This window comes from Neurospora tetraspora (genome assembly GCF_033439725.1).
Source record: "Neurospora tetraspora strain CBS 560.94 chromosome Unknown B0H65scaffold_4, whole genome shotgun sequence".
Classification (NCBI taxonomy): domain Eukaryota; kingdom Fungi; phylum Ascomycota; class Sordariomycetes; order Sordariales; family Sordariaceae; genus Neurospora; species Neurospora tetraspora.
Genome location: NW_026944386.1, coordinates 3,025,234 through 3,040,091, shown reverse-complemented (window position 1 = coordinate 3,040,091; position 14,858 = coordinate 3,025,234). Strand labels below are relative to the sequence as shown.

The window sequence follows — 14,858 nt, the reverse complement described above, 5'->3', positions numbered from 1 at the left end:
TTCAATATCTGAGGCTGTTGTAGTGAGATGCATGTGTATATCAACCGCTATCAAAATCGCGAAGTTCAATGTCTTCAGCCAAAACGCGCAGCGAAGGGGTAATTTCTAACAAGAAGCAGTACATATCCATTGTCTTTGCGGCTTCAAAAACCAAAATCGAGGCAACCCAGCCGCCGTGATAACATTCTCCGTCCTTCCCGTGGTATCTAAGTATCCGCCTATAAACAATATTCCGTATTGTGTATCATTTTCCCCGCATCAAATCCTAAAAGGTATCCGACGTCAAACCGCACGTCCCTGGGTAGTCTCTCATTTATTTACTCCCCGCCGGTCCCTGAGGTGGTGGATTCGAAGGCCCAGCCCCTCCATCCTTCGGCTTATACTTGGGCATCTTCTCATACGCATTCGGGCTCGGTCTCCTCTCCCTCTTTTTCCCTTTATCGCCGCCATGTTTCCTCTCGCGCCCACCACCATGGTCGTGATTACAACCGTTACCATCTCCGTGATCGTGATCATGATTGTGGGAATGCCCGTGGTGGCCCCTACCACCACCGCCGCCGCCGGATCTAATTCGTTTATCTTGATCAGGTTCCGAGTCCGAGTCGGAATCGGAGTCAGAGGATGAGGAGTCGGAAGAGGAAGAGGAATCGTCGCTGGACTCGTCTACGCCTTTTGGTCTGTGGTAGATACAGCAGACTATTTGTTATGGCACGCCGGTTATATCAGCCGATGTACTTGCAAGAGTGTGTATGTTTGTATGTATGTATGCTTGCGCACAGAGCAGGTGAGGGGGAGCAGGAGCAAAACTCAAACCAACTAACCTTTGGACTTCTTCCTGCCGAGACCTTCGTTGTCAACGACATCGCTACGCCATTGTACTGATCGCCCGTTCGAGTGTGCACCGCGTAGTCGCAAGATGGCCGGGGCGGAGGTCTCGGTTCGGGTTTGGGTTGGGGCAGCGGTTTGGCTGGTGGATGGTTGCGCAGGCTGCGCTTGCCGTTGGGCGACGGAGGCCATTGTGATTGTTTCTGTGTGAGTTTGGTGTTTTCTTCGGACGAGTTTGTTTTCGAGAAGGTAGTTGTATCTAGCTAGTAGGTAGTGTAGTCACAGAGGATGTTGGGTTTCGAAGAAGAGGTTCCAGCAGCGCTTCTTTTTGACAAAGGCGCGGTTTCAAGGGTGGTGTGATCTGTCCGAGAAAGGAGTTAGGTGATCGTCGTTTGAATGCCTTCTGATGCGACAACAATTGCGGTCTGAGTCTTGGGAAACTTGGTGATCGCCGCTGCTGACGAGGAGCGTGCCTGGCAGGAACTGGAAAATTTATGTGACTCTTGTCGCGGGGTTCCTGATCTGATGGCTCTCGGCCCGTCTCCCTTGGCCTGTGTGTCGCGCAAAGGGTATTGGTCGGCAGATTGTAGTACCTTCTAGACTTCGAATAGGCTGAAGACGGACTGGAAGGTGTGTGGGTGTATAGGTGTGTGCATTCAGTGTTAACACGCCGCGGTGTGTGTGTGGTTGATGGCCGTTAGAGCAACTTAAGCCTATGATGACGGAGGGATCGCGGCCGCATGAAGGTTTTCGGTTTTGGCGCCTTTTTCCTCACACCCCTTCGTCATTCCATCTTCCACATTCCTTCGCCAAGACCAACAGAATGGATGCAGACAATGCAGGGCAGCCAATCAAAGGTGGGGCGAAGATCGCCTGCGGGAAGGAAGCCGGAGAGCAAGATTGACAGGGGCCCCCTGGCAGCCTAGGCGCAAGCGTCCGCAATGTTCGGTTCTCTCTCACACAACCCGGATGGCAGGTTACTGCTTTAACCCTGAACCAAAGTTCCAACAACACCCCTGAATTGAGCCTCATTGTATTATCGGGAAGGGACCACTGCAAACAAACAAAACAGTTTGTTGGATATCCATATATCCATGGTATATCCTTTCCATGTGCGTGTTGGGCCATTAAAGTTTTCGTTGGTCTTCGGGAAATTGCGTCTGTTTACATATCAAAGAATGAGGATGGGTGGTTTGGATGTTGAATCGTGAGGCCGTACCAAAGGGTAGCACATATTCGTTAACGTCCTTTTTATATCCATCATGGCTTGCTCTGTTAGTCCTCACCTCCGCGGTGCGTTGCCTTGTTCAAGCGGCTAGGCTTGCGTGTTCTAGGAAGTCAACAACAGAAAGCGGTGCCGGTCCAGCCCACTGCAGCCTAAAGTGAACCTTGCGAACCCTTCACCCCATCTATGCCACTTGGATGTTCGTGTTCAGCAGCTGGCGTGGCAGCACAATGGAAGCATATTATATCCGTGATCCTTGAGCTTGTGAACCTCTTTGAATGTTGTGCTGCCTCAGAAGACCAACACCACCAAACACCCCGCCTCTCCCGCGTCGCACAACGGGAGTTTCGATGCTTGCCAAACATCACTGGTCCTCATTGCCGTCCTTTTGCTGTTGGCAACGCTTCCGGCAATCGGCCCACCCGTAAAACACTCCCAGCTTCCACCGGGTTCCTGCCTTTGCCTGCCCTTAACTGAACTGCCCTTCACTGCGTGGACTGCCTCAGGTTTCTCTGCCCTTTTCTGCTCTTTCTCCCCGTCCACGTTCACGATCCCCAGCTTCCTTCCCGACCAACGGATATCTGTATATCCCTTCTGCAACCACCCACCTTGCATCCCCGCCCCCGGCTGGGACCAGGACCCTTTCCCATACTTTGTCTACAACAACGCCCGACCTCTCGGCCTTTCTTCCTTCCTCTGTCTGTTTCCTCTCCACACCGCCTGGCGCGACCGCATTCTCTAGTCCTAATATTCGCAACTCCGGCCTGGAATATTCGACACACCCGTGCCTGGCCCTCTAAGTTTAAAAAGCGCAGGAACGACACTCTTTCGTGGCCCCGTGACAGTCTGGCTGGCTCCTGTGACGTCAAGGTCAACCTAAGCGAACAGCATCGTGGTACCGCAGTACAACTGCCTGCCCCCAAGACAGCAAACAATTCCAGAGACAGAATGACCATCGCTCTTTCCCTCTATCTTTCCTAGCGGGGAAGCATAATCTGAGAGCGAACTCAACAGTTTGGGAAGCCACCTGTCACAAGATCTGCCAGACCAACCCAGCAAGACGACTGGACTCATTCCACACTCAACTGGCAATCACCCATTGCGCACTCCTTCCAATTGCAATTACGCAGACTCCATCCTGACGAAACGATACACTCATCCGTTCCGTCTCTTCGCCAACCACAGCGACAAGTACACTTACTGCGCTGTATCAATTGGTCAAGGCAATTATCTCTACTGTAACCCATCCACCCCAAGGCAGTGACTGAGGTGTCAGAAAGAACAACAGAAGGAGCAAGCAACGCGCCTTGTCGCCTTCCTCAATTGATCATGGCGGCACTTAAGGAAGCTCCCGCGCCAGCGGTGCGCTATCCAAAGGCCTTAGGCCTCAAGACTTGTAACCCAATCCCTCCCGGCTTGCCTTCTCCCAAGGACGCCGCCGAAGCAGCATCACCAACTTCACCGACCCTCTCCCACACAGCTTCTGACGACAGTAACACCGCGGATATGCCTCCCGGCGGCAGACCAAGACATATTCCCCCGAAGCGGGAGGCTGACTTCAGCACTCTACTGTCACCCCAGGAGAGGAACGACTTAACCTCACTCATTACCAGAACCACCGATGTTATGCAGAAGCACTTTACCCATGTTTACGACTCAGCCGGTCTGGTCGATGACGCTCCCCCGGTTCGTAACAAGTTCTGGAGCGGACTACCAGCCCACTTGCGTGATTTCAGCATCACCAAGCCTCCCCCCGTGGAGACGCAGCCCCAGAACCCCAAGAAGCGCACTAAGGGTAAGACCTCGAGGAGCCAAAAGGAAAATGGAAACATGCCTCGAGACAACAAAAACAACACGGGTGCTGCACTGCAGCCAGCTAACCCATCTAATCTGAATATTCAACGCGCCCCTGAACAGGACAATGACAAGACAATCGGGCCCTACCTTCAGGAATTGAAAAAGGAAGCCATGCTGCACTTCAAGAAATGGCAGACAGCGGTACATAAGAGAGTGGGTGACATCTCTGTCAAGCGGGCTGGAGATGCCAACTTCAACTCCGCGATACCGAACAACAGGCGAGGCAGGAACAGGCCTAACGGTGAGTACTTACTCCACCTAGTGACCAGGGGCACATATATAGAGATAGTGTGACGGCTGCTAATTCCATGACAGGAGTTACAACCTCCAGCATTGAGTCCGACCCTGTCCTGATGCAGCTCTACCCGCCGGTCCCGTCGACACTCTGCTACTGGCCTCTAGAGAAAAGATTGCTGGTGCTTCACGCTCTGCTACTCCTCCTGCTCTCACTCGAGCATTACAGCGCATATACTCGGGTGCTGCTGCTCCATATCACCTCTTCGCTAAACCTTCCTCTTCGCGTCCTCGTTGATGACGAGGTCCGCGTTGCCAAGGCTATTGCGTGGATGGCCAAGGATATCAATCCAGAGGAGCTGATGCAGAAAAGAATCGAGGAGTGCGCTGGTAAGCCATCCAGGAGATGGAGGCACGGATTGGCATGTATGGCTGGGACTAGCAGCTTTGGAATACCTGGCCATCTCGCTCCGCCCCTTGTAGCTGCAGGAATCGGATCCGTCAATGGAGGCTTCGGGCTTGGACCCACTGCTTCTGCCGGCATCTTGGGTTCGATGGGCGAGAGTGCTTTTGTTGTCGGCGCTTTGCTCGGTATCTATAACGCCAGAACTTCAGTCAAGTTGATGGAGCAGTATACCAAGGAGATACAGGACTTCGCTTTCATCCCCCTGTGCGGCTCAATTGGCGAAGATGGCGAGATTGGCAAGATCCAGCCAGATGCCCGTCGTCTCCGAGTTGTGCTGGCCATTAGTGGATGGCTGACCGACGAGTCGGACGTCACTAACCCCTGGCGCGCTTTAGGACAGGCGAACGAGGTATACTCTGTGCGATGGGAGGTGGACTCGCTCTCGAAGATGGGTACAGCTTTGGAGACTGTCGTAAGGAGCTCGGCATGGTCCATGGCAAAGAAGGAAATCATTGCTCGGACCAGTGAGCCTCCTTCCAATATCTCAAAGTGTAACCTCTCGAGACGCGCTAACAAACATGGTCCAGTTTTCACCAGCATGACGGAATCCCTCTGGCCCCTCGGCTTGCTCAAGATCAACAAGATTATCGACAACCCCTGGAGCGTCGGCATGGTCCGCGCTGACAAGGCCGGAGCTCTTCTCGCCGACGCCATTATGAACAAAGCCCACGGAGAGCGTGGAGTAACGCTAATCGGTTACAGTCTCGGCGCCCGTGCGATCTATGTCTGTCTGATGGTCCTGGCGGAGCGCAGAGCTTTCGGCCTTGTCGAGAACGCCGTCATGATGGGTACACCGGCGCCCTCGGAAGCCCGTGTCTGGTGTACCATGAGGAGCGTAGTCTCTGGCCGGCTTGTCAATGTCTTTTCTGAGAACGACTACCTGTTGGGCTTCTTGTATCGGACGAGCAGCATCCAGTTTGGCGTCGCAGGTTTGCAGCGGATCGAGGGTATTGATGGTGTCGAGAATGTTGATGTCTCTGCTAAGGTCAGTGGACATCTCCGATACCAGTACCTCGCCGGTAGCATCCTAAAGCACATCAACTGGGAGGACATCAACCAAGAGCGGATCAGCCGAGACGAGGCAGCCATGGTAGCCGCAGAAGAGAGGGTGCGAGAGCGCGAGAAGAAGCGGGACGCCGTCGAGCGTGGAATTGTGATCATTGACAAGGCGAAGGAAGCTGCGAAAAACGATCCGGGTATTATCAGGACCCGGATGAGGAAGAAGAACAAGAGGTAAACGCTGCATTCGACTCGTCAGGGGGGAGGATTGGTGAACGTTTAACTTCGGCTTTTTTTGGGACCTAAGTTCCTGCTAATTTTTATGTTATGACAACGACAAGGGGGTGGTAACGCAGGGCTCATGAGAAATGAGACAGAAATTCGTACGTTATCTAAATAATTGTAGGATTAGCTTCAGTTCAGTTAGCTTTCTATACCAGAGTAATCTCTGGCGACCGATGTGGATCATCTGGGTAGGACACACTTAGTATGGTACAGTAAACAAATATTGCAGTGTGTCGCTTGGATCGCAGCAGCATAGTTCCCTCACTGAGTGATTCTTGTCCCATGAATACACCTCGGAAGATTCGAACTCGGAGTATAGGCAAGACGGGCACCTGAAGTGGTTCCTCGAAAGCCTCGAGGACTCCCCGTGCAAGCTCTGACGCCTTTCCCGTCTTTTATCAGATCTTCCAGGTTTCCCATACGCTCGGCATCAGTTAGCAGATCAGGGCCCTCCTATATGGTCATACCACAAAACCCACAGCTCTTCTACCCTACCAAGGGCGCTAGACCAACTTCAACCACTTTCCCCTTCAGTCATTCTACTCCACCTTCTTCCCACTCCTAACAACAAAGTATCTCCCAACCTTTTGCTCAGCACACCCCAATACATCCCAATCCTCAGCCTCATTCTTCTTCTTCTCTTTGGTCAGCTGCTCCTCAGCCTTCCTCCTCCTAGGCCGCCTGCAATGACCAACAATATCCTCCTCCGCCAGCGCCCCCTCAAGCGTCTTCAGATCAATCGTGATCTCCGCCAATCCCTCCGGCGACTCATCCCGTATCGAGCTCAACGGCGCTAGCTCCTGCCCTTCAAGAGAAGAAGGATCCGTAGTGTCCACCGATTGGATCGAGCGCACGAAGTGCAGGTGCGAGTGTAGAGCTGAGAGGAGGCGGGCGGTGGAGGAGGGGTCGGAGGCGGAGGGAGGGGGCAGGGCAGAGAGACGGGAGAGGTGCGTGAGGGTTTGAGGGGTTATTTCGCTTTCTTCGGGTTGGGTTGATGATGGTGTTGATGATGTTGGTCTTGATGGGGGGAGAAGAGAGCGGACGGACCAAGTTGGCGTGGAGAGGATGGCTGATGGGTCAAGTTGCGGTGGTGGAGGGAGTTTGGATGAGCCGCCACGGGCGGTGGATTGAGGGAAGGTTTCGGTTGTGAATGGTTGGGAGAGGCCACGGGTTGAGCGGGCTGAGATGGAGGTTGTGGTTGTGCGAGCCGCGCGGTGGCAGGCGCGGCAGAGGGTTTTTGTTGTCATGTTGACCTTGACGGGAAGAAAATGCCTCTGTGATCGTGGTGGTAGAGTTGAAAGAAGATGTTAACTTGTGGTGTGAAGTTTCGGATATATGATGCGGCTTGGGGGCTCTTTGATGGTGAGTTCAGGTGAGGCTCTGTAAAAAGTCGCGATATCTGAGGTTGAGTGAGATGAAAGAGTGACATTTGCGAAGTATTCTACCTGCTGGGCGTCCAGGCGTCATAGCTGAGCTTTGGCTGAAGGCTCGACCCCTGTCTCACACATGTTAGTGGTCCACTTGGTCACCCCACAACCTGCCCGCAGGGAACACCTCACGTTCAGGCGTCAAAAGCCATGGCGAGCCATCAGCGATCACAGCCCGCTAAAGTCATCCCCTCATACGCCAACTCCCCGACCCCCCAATCCCATCCCGCATACCCCGGGAGACAACGAAACACCTCCTGCAACCACGAACACGACACCATCCCCAACCAACACCTCAGCTTCTTTGAGTGCGCCTGATTCCGAGCATTTGAGACACCTATCAACCGCATCATACAGCGAACGCGACACCAACTTACAGACTTGCCCATCGATATATACCATCCCATAACTTGCCCACCATGGCTGTCGATCCGCGCGTACTCCAGCAAGAGGTTAGAAAGCCACCCACCCCTCCTTACACCTCCTGACACTTTCGCGACAAAGGACGCCTTGCTGATGCCAAATGCGAACACCAGGCAGAGAAGACTCTTGCGAGCGCTTCCAAGGGCTGGGGCCTCTTCGGAAACAAGGAAGACAAGTACCAGAATGCGGCGGATCAGTACATACAGGCGGCCAACGCTTTCAGGTTGCAGAAGTCGAGTACGTTATCACGATCATACATACCCACGATGCGCTTCTGGGCCATGTAGAGCTGGCGACAAGTTCTGACAATCTTCCACTACCCAGACACCGAAGCCGGCAAGTGTTTCGAGGAAGCTGCCAAGATCTACACTGAGAAGTTGAAGGAGCCCAACGATGCGGCGAACGCCATGTTGGACGCCTTCAAGGTCTATAGGAAAGATGCCCCAGATAACGCTGTGCGCTGCGTCGAGGTTGCCATCAAGCAGTATACTATGGCGGGCAACTTCCGGAGAGCTGCGTCGCACAAGGAAAACCAGGCTGAGGTCTACGAGAACGAGCTGCAGAATAAGCCGGAGGCTATCAAGGCCTATACGACCGCGGCTGAGTGGTATGAGAACGACGGTGCTGTCGCGTAAGTGATCTCATGCCCACGGCTTTTGCACTATGTTGCGAGCCCGACGACTCCTCATTCTGGATTGTCTAACCGACTGTTTCTAGTCTTGCGAACAAGCTGTGGCTCAAGGTAGCCGATCTCTCTGCCGTCGCGGGCGACTATTTCGGCGCGATTGAGAAGTTCGAGAAGGTCGCGGAGGCGTCACTCGGCAGCAACCTGATGAGGTACTCGGTCAAGGAGTACTTCCTCAAGGCCGGTCTCTGCTCCTTGGCGACCAAGGATATGGTCACTGCCCAGCGCAACATCGCCAAGTATGCCGAGAAGGACCCATCATTTACGGGCCAGCGCGAATACCAACTCCTAGTTGACTTGTTGGAAGCTGCCTCGAACAACAACCTCGAGATGTTCCAGGACAAGCTGGCTGCGTACGATAAGATGAGCCGGCTCGATGACTGGAAGGCGGCCGTTCTTCTCCAGATCAAGAATAACTTTGAGGAGGCGGACAGCGAGTTCTCATAAACGGGGTGGAGGAACGTATGATATACAACCATTTATCGATTCTTGGTTTTCTTTTTCGTATCGGCGTTTTCTGGTTGGGATGGGGATGAACCCCTCATATTGTTATTGCGGTCATCGACAATTTGGCGATTTACTGAAGACGGAATCAAACCTGTCGTCTGGGAGTGAAATAGGCTTAAAGCAATAGAAACTTGTTCCTAGTTGGTATGCGTTATTCATACAAATCAACATCAGTATTGTAGGTATTACCTTAATGGCTGCCCAAGCGATACATATGAACCTGAGATGCCATAGCTAACCCTGGAGTTACAGTCGGGATCGGTTTCGGACTAGTGCCATGACCCTTATCAATGACACGGGTGGGGCGTGCGCGCCGATAAGCGACAACTTTTCTAACTTTTCTGTTCTTCATGGCATCTCAGCACTGCGAAGCGGCTTGCATTGTCCCACTCCAGCGCCATTCATCACATTCAAGATGGCTTCCACTTCTCCGTCTTTGCAGGAGAAACTGGACAAGATTCGGTCTCCGAATCTCCAGAGCCAAAAACAGGTAAGTCAGAGTCATGATGCATCTCTCCTCTTTCTATCTTTCGTCTTCTGTATCCCTACTCTCTTCTCCCCAGCGTGCTATTGCAATGGCCTGTCGCATAACCTTCCATCGTGGACATGGACCCTGACTGTAGTCACAGACTGCCAGTGTCCTCGAGGCTATCGAGGCCACCTTCAAGGAGCGCAACACACCCGCGACTCCTACCGCCTACTTCGCCGCCCTTCTCAGTCTACTCAACAACGAGAACCTCGCGACCCCCGTCGTCTACCTCCTCGATGTCGTCACCCCCTTCGCCCCGAAGCCTATCCTGCAGGCCAAGTTCACCCAGATCATCACCATCCTAGCGCCAGTACTATCCCTCCCCGATGCCGATGCTCCCCTTATGAGGGCCTCGATCGGCTCCCTCGAGAGCTTGCTCCTTGCTCAAGATGCGACACAATGGGAGCTCGGTACCGCCCAGATCGGCCCCCGCCGGGCTGTCGCCGGCCTCCTCGCCCTTGCCCTTGACCCGCGTCCCAAGGTCCGCAAGAGAGCCCAGGAAGCGCTTAGGAACATCTTGAAGAACCCTCCCCCGAGCCCTTCTCTCGACCATCCCGCCGCCCCCATGTGCGCCGAGACCGCCATGCAGAGCCTCCGTCTTGTCGCCGACAAGGCCGCCGCCCAGAGGAAGGAGAAGAAGACTACCGACTCTACTTTCGATCCCGAGCTCATCCACGCCTTGCAACTCGTCAAGGCTGTCGCGTCTGGAAGCGGTGGTTGGCCCAGCAAGAGCATCGAGTCTCTGTGCGAGCTTCTCCTTAGCATTGCCCGGACCGGCAACGAGCACATGAGCATGGCTGTCTTCGAGATCTTCGAGATGATGTTCGAGGGCATGGCCACCGACGAGGTTGCCTCCGCCAAGCTTCCCCGGTTGCTCGAGATTATCAGGGAACTTCGTCCCGCGCCCAACGATACCCAGCTCCTCCCTCCCTGGATCGCCATTCTGTCGAGAGCCTACGATGTTGCGGGTCAGATTTCGCCCGCCGAGACCTTCCAGGAGCTGGTCGACCCTTTCACTCTGGTCTCCGGATACCTCGAGTCTCAGCACAAGAACATTCGCGTTTCGGCGTCCGAGTGCTTGGTTTCCTTTCTGGCTAACTGTGTTCCCAAGGAGGCCGTCCTTGAGCCTTCGATTTTTGACGAGAAGGTTATTCAGCAACTAGTCAAGGTCGTCGAGGGCCTTCTCACAGTTCAGTACCAAGCTGCCTGGATGGAGACTTTCAACGTCCTTGGTGCCATGTTCGATGCCTTTCGGTGGCAGGCTAACCCTTACCTCCTTTCCGTCGTCAAGAGCATCGGCGAAATGCGCGGCAACGATTCTTTCGCTGGAAAGCAGGAAGCCGACGAGGTCCTTGGCAAGGCGATTCGTGCAATGGGTCCTGAGGCGGTCCTGAATGTGCTTCCCCTGAACCTCGCGAAGCCCGTCAAGGGTCAGCCTGGCAGAGCCTGGATGCTTCCTCTTCTCCGTGACTACACCTCTAACACCAACCTGGCGCACTTCAAGAGCGAATTGGTTCCCCTCAGTGCTATCATGTTCCAGCGTGTGATTGAGCACCAGGGCGAGAAGAACATTCACATCAAGATCTTCGAGACTGTTGTTCAGCAGATTTGGTCGATTCTTCCCGGCTACTGCGACCTTCCCCTTGATCTTGTTGAGGCCTTCGACACTGGCTTTGCTGAGATGTTGACCAACCTTTTGTATGAGCAGGTTGACCTGCGCTTGGATATCTGCCGCGCCCTCAGAACCGTTGTTGAATCCAACCAGGCCATCGCCACTTCCGATGAGGTCGATGACCTTATCCTCCTCGGCAGGGTCAGCAAGGAGCAGGCGCAGAAGAACTTGGAGTACCTCGGAACCACCTTTGCGGCCGACTTCCTCGCTGTTCTCTTCAATGTTTACAGCACCACTCTTCCCCAGAAGCGCGGCCCTGTCCTCCAGACCATCAACGCCTACCTCAGCATCATCCCCCCCGCGCGCCTTACCGAGACATTTAACATGGTGTGCGAGAAGCTCGCCGAGGCTCTTCAAGAGGTTATCGAGAAGAAGCCCCAGCAACAGCAGAAGGCCGATCACATGCCCTCTGCCGCGCACACTCTCATGGATCTGGTCGTTACCATGTCTATCTACCTCCCCCGTGACAGCTTTGAGGCCCTTTTCAAGATCGCTTCGGTGGTCATCTTCAAGGATGATGACCCTCAGCTGCAGAAGAAGGCTTACAAGCTCATTCCTCGCTTGGCGGATTCCCCCATCGGCAAGGCCGCCCTCGAGGAGAGACATGGTGAGCTCCAGACTCTGTTCCTGTCCAGCTCCGAGAAGGTGTCGGCACCTGCCCGGAGAGAGCGCCTGGCTGCCATTGCTGCTCTGATTCACTTCATCCCCAACGATTCCCTGCACTTCATCCCCTCCATCCTTTCGGAGGTTGTCATTGGCTGCAAGGAGAACAACGAGAAGGCTCGCACTACCGCCTTCGACCTTCTAGTTCTCCTTGGTCAGAAGATGGCTCTTGCTCAGGGCTCCTTGATCGATAACAGCAAGGTCCCCCACATGCCCGCGGATGCTCCTGCGGCTACCGCCTCTATTGAGGAGTTCTTCACCATGGTCAGCGCCGGTTTGGCTGGCAGCACCCCTCACATGATTTCGGCCTCTATCACTGCCATTACCCGCGTCCTTTACGAGTTCCGAGAGACCGTCAGTAAGGAAACCTTGTCCGACCTTGTCCAGACCATGGACCTCTTCCTTACCTCCAACAACCGCGAGATCGTGAAGAGCGTTCTTGGCTTCGTCAAGGTTTGCATCATCAGCCTGCCCACCGAGATGATGACGCCCCGCCTCCCCACACTCATTCCCAACGTCATGGTTTGGAGTCACGAGCACAAGGGTCATTTCCGCTCCAAGGTCAAGCACATCATCGAGCGCATGATCCGGCGCTTTGGCTTTGAGGCTGTTAGCAAGTACTGCCCCGAGGATGACAGGAAGTTGATTGTCAACATCCGCAAGACCAAGGAGCGCGCGAAGAGGAGAAAGGAGGCCGGCAAGGAGGCTGGTGAGGGTTCGGACGACGAGGCCGGCGGCAGGAAGGCCAGCCGGTTCGAGAGCGAGTACGACCACGCCCTTTACAGCAGCGACGACGACAACGAGTCGGAGCAGTCCGACGACTCGGACGCCGAGATGACGGGCAAGCGCAGCAAGAAGGGAGGACAGTCACAGCAGAAGGGCGGCAACACGTATATTCTGGAGGACGAGAACGAGCCTCTGGATCTGCTCGACCGCAACGCCCTCGCCAACATCTCTTCTACCAAGCCGACCAAGCTCAAGAGGCACACTACCAAGTCCAAGGCCAAGACGGACATGGACGGAAAGCTCATATTGGGCGAGGACGGCGACATGATGGAGGTCGACGTGCCCAAGGGCGGCAACGACGACGAGGACGGCGTTGGTGCCTATGTGGCGGCGCTCAAGGGCAAGGATGCGCCCAAGAGGGGTCTCCGCGGCAAGCTTAAGTTCTCCAGCAAGGGCAGGAAAAACGACGATAGCGACGACGAGGATGATGGTATGGACATCGATGATAACACAGCCAAGGAGATCAAGCAAAACATGCGCGGCGGTGGCCGTGGTGGTGGTCGTGGCGGTGGACGCGGCTTCGGTGGTGGACGCGGCGGCGGTGGTGGTGGTGGCCGTGGCCGTGGTGGCTTCGGTGGTGGACGAGGTGGTGGTGGTGACAGGAGAGGTGGTGGTGGTGACAGGAGAGGTGGCCCTGGTCGTGGTGGCTTTAGCCGTGGCGGTGGTCGCGGAGGCAACGATCAGGGAAGGAGAACTTTGGGCGAGGGTAGGAGGACAGGTGGACCGATGCGTGGAGGTGTCAGTAAGGGTGGAAGGGGAAGGAACTAAAGTCTGAGTGTTTGTCGGTTTTATCTTGTCAGATTAGATAGCCTTGCGAGGACACTGCCCCGGGATTTCAGAGTTTGAGATATCATGTCTGTTTTTGTTTGTCTGTTTGGTAACGGAGTTCAACTTAAAAAGTATCTACATAGATGGGAACGATCTCTTCAAAGTATGTCATTATCCTTATCACAAGTGTACACCGTGATGTTCAATGGAGGTGTCATCAGAGCTGTCCACACATCCTGTCCCGAGGGGACTGCTACAATAACCCCTAACCCTGGAACCTCAGGGGTAGCAAGCAGTTGCCGCTCACTTGCCGTCGGATCGTGCATGGCATGAAATTCCAAGTGGAGAAACGCCTGCCCTGTGCACCACCGCACCAACTGTACCCGGAAAAGACTATTTAAGCCTTCCCTCCCCACCCCCATTTTTAGAACTTTTTTTCTCCTTTTTTTCTCTTCAGAAAGTTGCACCCGGGGACGCAGAATATAGGCCCAATGACGAATTTTACTGTTTCAGACAGTCGTTGGGTTGTATTAACCGGGGAGATTAAAACTGAGAGTCTCAAGAATTGCTATGAATGCGTTGCTTTGTTTTTTTTTTCAGAAATTCAAGGCTCCGCGATGAATACGCGATCCCGTTTGGCTTCGACATTTTGACATCCCATGTTTCCCCTTTTTAGATAGGATATGATTTTGATGTTTTGCTTCTACTACGATGTGCTGTGATTTGAGGTTGTGCTCGCGTTTGTTGGCATTGGCACACGAACTGAAGCGATGCCCATGAGGTTCATTCGAGGCATGTTTCCGTCGGTCCTGTCATGTCGGGTCGGTGCGTCCATCATGGCCCCCGGCCTCTCCGTGCTCGTTGTGCTCTCTTCACCAGCACATCGGCACGGCGTCCGGGTGCTTTTGCTGTCCGGCCGTGACCGGTCCTCCCGTGCTCCGTGCCGAACGGTCCGGTCCGTGTGTTGCGATCTGTTGTGCCCTGGACAACGTGGTGTCTCACTGGCTGGGATTGAAAGCATGTGCAAACAGGCATGAAAAATGTCGACTTGTTAGTTGTGTGGTCGTCCATGGTTCTTTCAAGGAAGAGGGTCATTGTCTTTTGGTGCCTTGCCATGTGCTTGTTGCGTAGGCTCTGATGTTAGTTCTTTGGTTGAGTAGTCATCACAGGAATGGTTGGTAAGAGATGCTGGTAGCTAGTTGACAGACCGGATACTAGAAAAATCTCTTGATTGATGGTTAGGAAAATGGAGATGTCATGGGCTTTGATTTCACAGTTCCCTACGGGAATATGGTTGTATTTGAAACAAAAAGTTTAAAGATATGTTTCCACGAAGGTTTCAAGATTATGAATTTGGCCACTCGGTGATAACTTCTACGAAGACCTATACACACGCGTATATACCTTGCATCTCAACTTTACAAGAACTGAACCCTCGCTTCCTTAAAAAAAGTCAAAAAGGATGAAAAGGATCATCACGAGAAGAAATGGCACAAAAGAGATCATG

General features: G+C 53.9%; 7 protein-coding genes across 7 annotated transcripts; 4 read left to right on the top strand and 3 right to left on the bottom strand.

Annotated features, from left to right (window-relative positions):
• Positions 1 to 55: 55 nt before the first annotated feature.
• B0H65DRAFT_201352 (type 1 phosphatases regulator ypi-1) lies at positions 56 to 1,422 on the bottom strand. The gene is made up of 3 exons (XM_062821794.1): positions 1,419 to 1,422; positions 822 to 1,186; positions 56 to 696 (listed from the first exon to the last, which is right to left on the bottom strand). Exons 2-3 carry the CDS (start codon positions 1,015 to 1,017, stop codon positions 314 to 316), a joined length of 579 nt encoding a protein of 192 aa, XP_062681885.1. The 5' UTR covers positions 1,018 to 1,186; positions 1,419 to 1,422; the 3' UTR covers positions 56 to 313.
• Positions 1,423 to 2,071: 649 nt separating this feature from the next.
• Positions 2,072 to 2,561, top strand: B0H65DRAFT_201350 (uncharacterized protein). Its single transcript, XM_062821793.1, has one exon. It carries the CDS (start codon positions 2,237 to 2,239, stop codon positions 2,525 to 2,527), a length of 291 nt encoding a protein of 96 aa, XP_062681884.1. The 5' UTR covers positions 2,072 to 2,236; the 3' UTR covers positions 2,528 to 2,561.
• B0H65DRAFT_201368 (uncharacterized protein) lies at positions 2,562 to 3,193 on the bottom strand. Its single transcript, XM_062821796.1, has one exon. The coding sequence runs from the start codon at positions 3,004 to 3,006 to the stop codon at positions 2,596 to 2,598; it is 411 nt and encodes a 136-aa protein (XP_062681883.1). The 5' UTR covers positions 3,007 to 3,193; the 3' UTR covers positions 2,562 to 2,595.
• B0H65DRAFT_574137 (uncharacterized protein) lies at positions 3,193 to 5,844 on the top strand (the record flags this gene model as incomplete). Its single annotated transcript, XM_062830570.1, has 2 exons — positions 3,193 to 4,148; positions 4,223 to 5,844. The coding sequence occupies exons 1-2, from the start codon at positions 3,380 to 3,382 to the stop codon at positions 5,842 to 5,844; spliced, it is 2,391 nt and encodes a 796-aa protein (XP_062681882.1). The 5' UTR covers positions 3,193 to 3,379.
• A 293-nt stretch (positions 5,845 to 6,137) lies between these two features.
• Positions 6,138 to 7,362, bottom strand: B0H65DRAFT_201342 (uncharacterized protein). The gene has a single exon (XM_062821792.1). The coding sequence runs from the start codon at positions 7,136 to 7,138 to the stop codon at positions 6,431 to 6,433; it is 708 nt and encodes a 235-aa protein (XP_062681881.1). The 5' UTR covers positions 7,139 to 7,362; the 3' UTR covers positions 6,138 to 6,430.
• An 83-nt stretch (positions 7,363 to 7,445) lies between these two features.
• On the top strand, positions 7,446 to 9,118 carry B0H65DRAFT_466100 (putative vesicular-fusion protein sec17). The gene is made up of 4 exons (XM_062826834.1): positions 7,446 to 7,770; positions 7,855 to 7,978; positions 8,066 to 8,372; positions 8,459 to 9,118. Exons 1-4 carry the CDS (start codon positions 7,738 to 7,740, stop codon positions 8,871 to 8,873), a joined length of 879 nt encoding a protein of 292 aa, XP_062681880.1. The 5' UTR covers positions 7,446 to 7,737; the 3' UTR covers positions 8,874 to 9,118.
• Positions 8,977 to 13,538, top strand: B0H65DRAFT_201334 (NUC173 domain-containing protein). The gene is made up of 3 exons (XM_062821791.1): positions 8,977 to 9,111; positions 9,186 to 9,423; positions 9,563 to 13,538. The coding sequence occupies exons 1-3, from the start codon at positions 9,080 to 9,082 to the stop codon at positions 13,349 to 13,351; spliced, it is 4,059 nt and encodes a 1,352-aa protein (XP_062681879.1). The 5' UTR covers positions 8,977 to 9,079; the 3' UTR covers positions 13,352 to 13,538.
• The last annotated feature ends 1,320 nt before the right edge of the window (positions 13,539 to 14,858 follow it).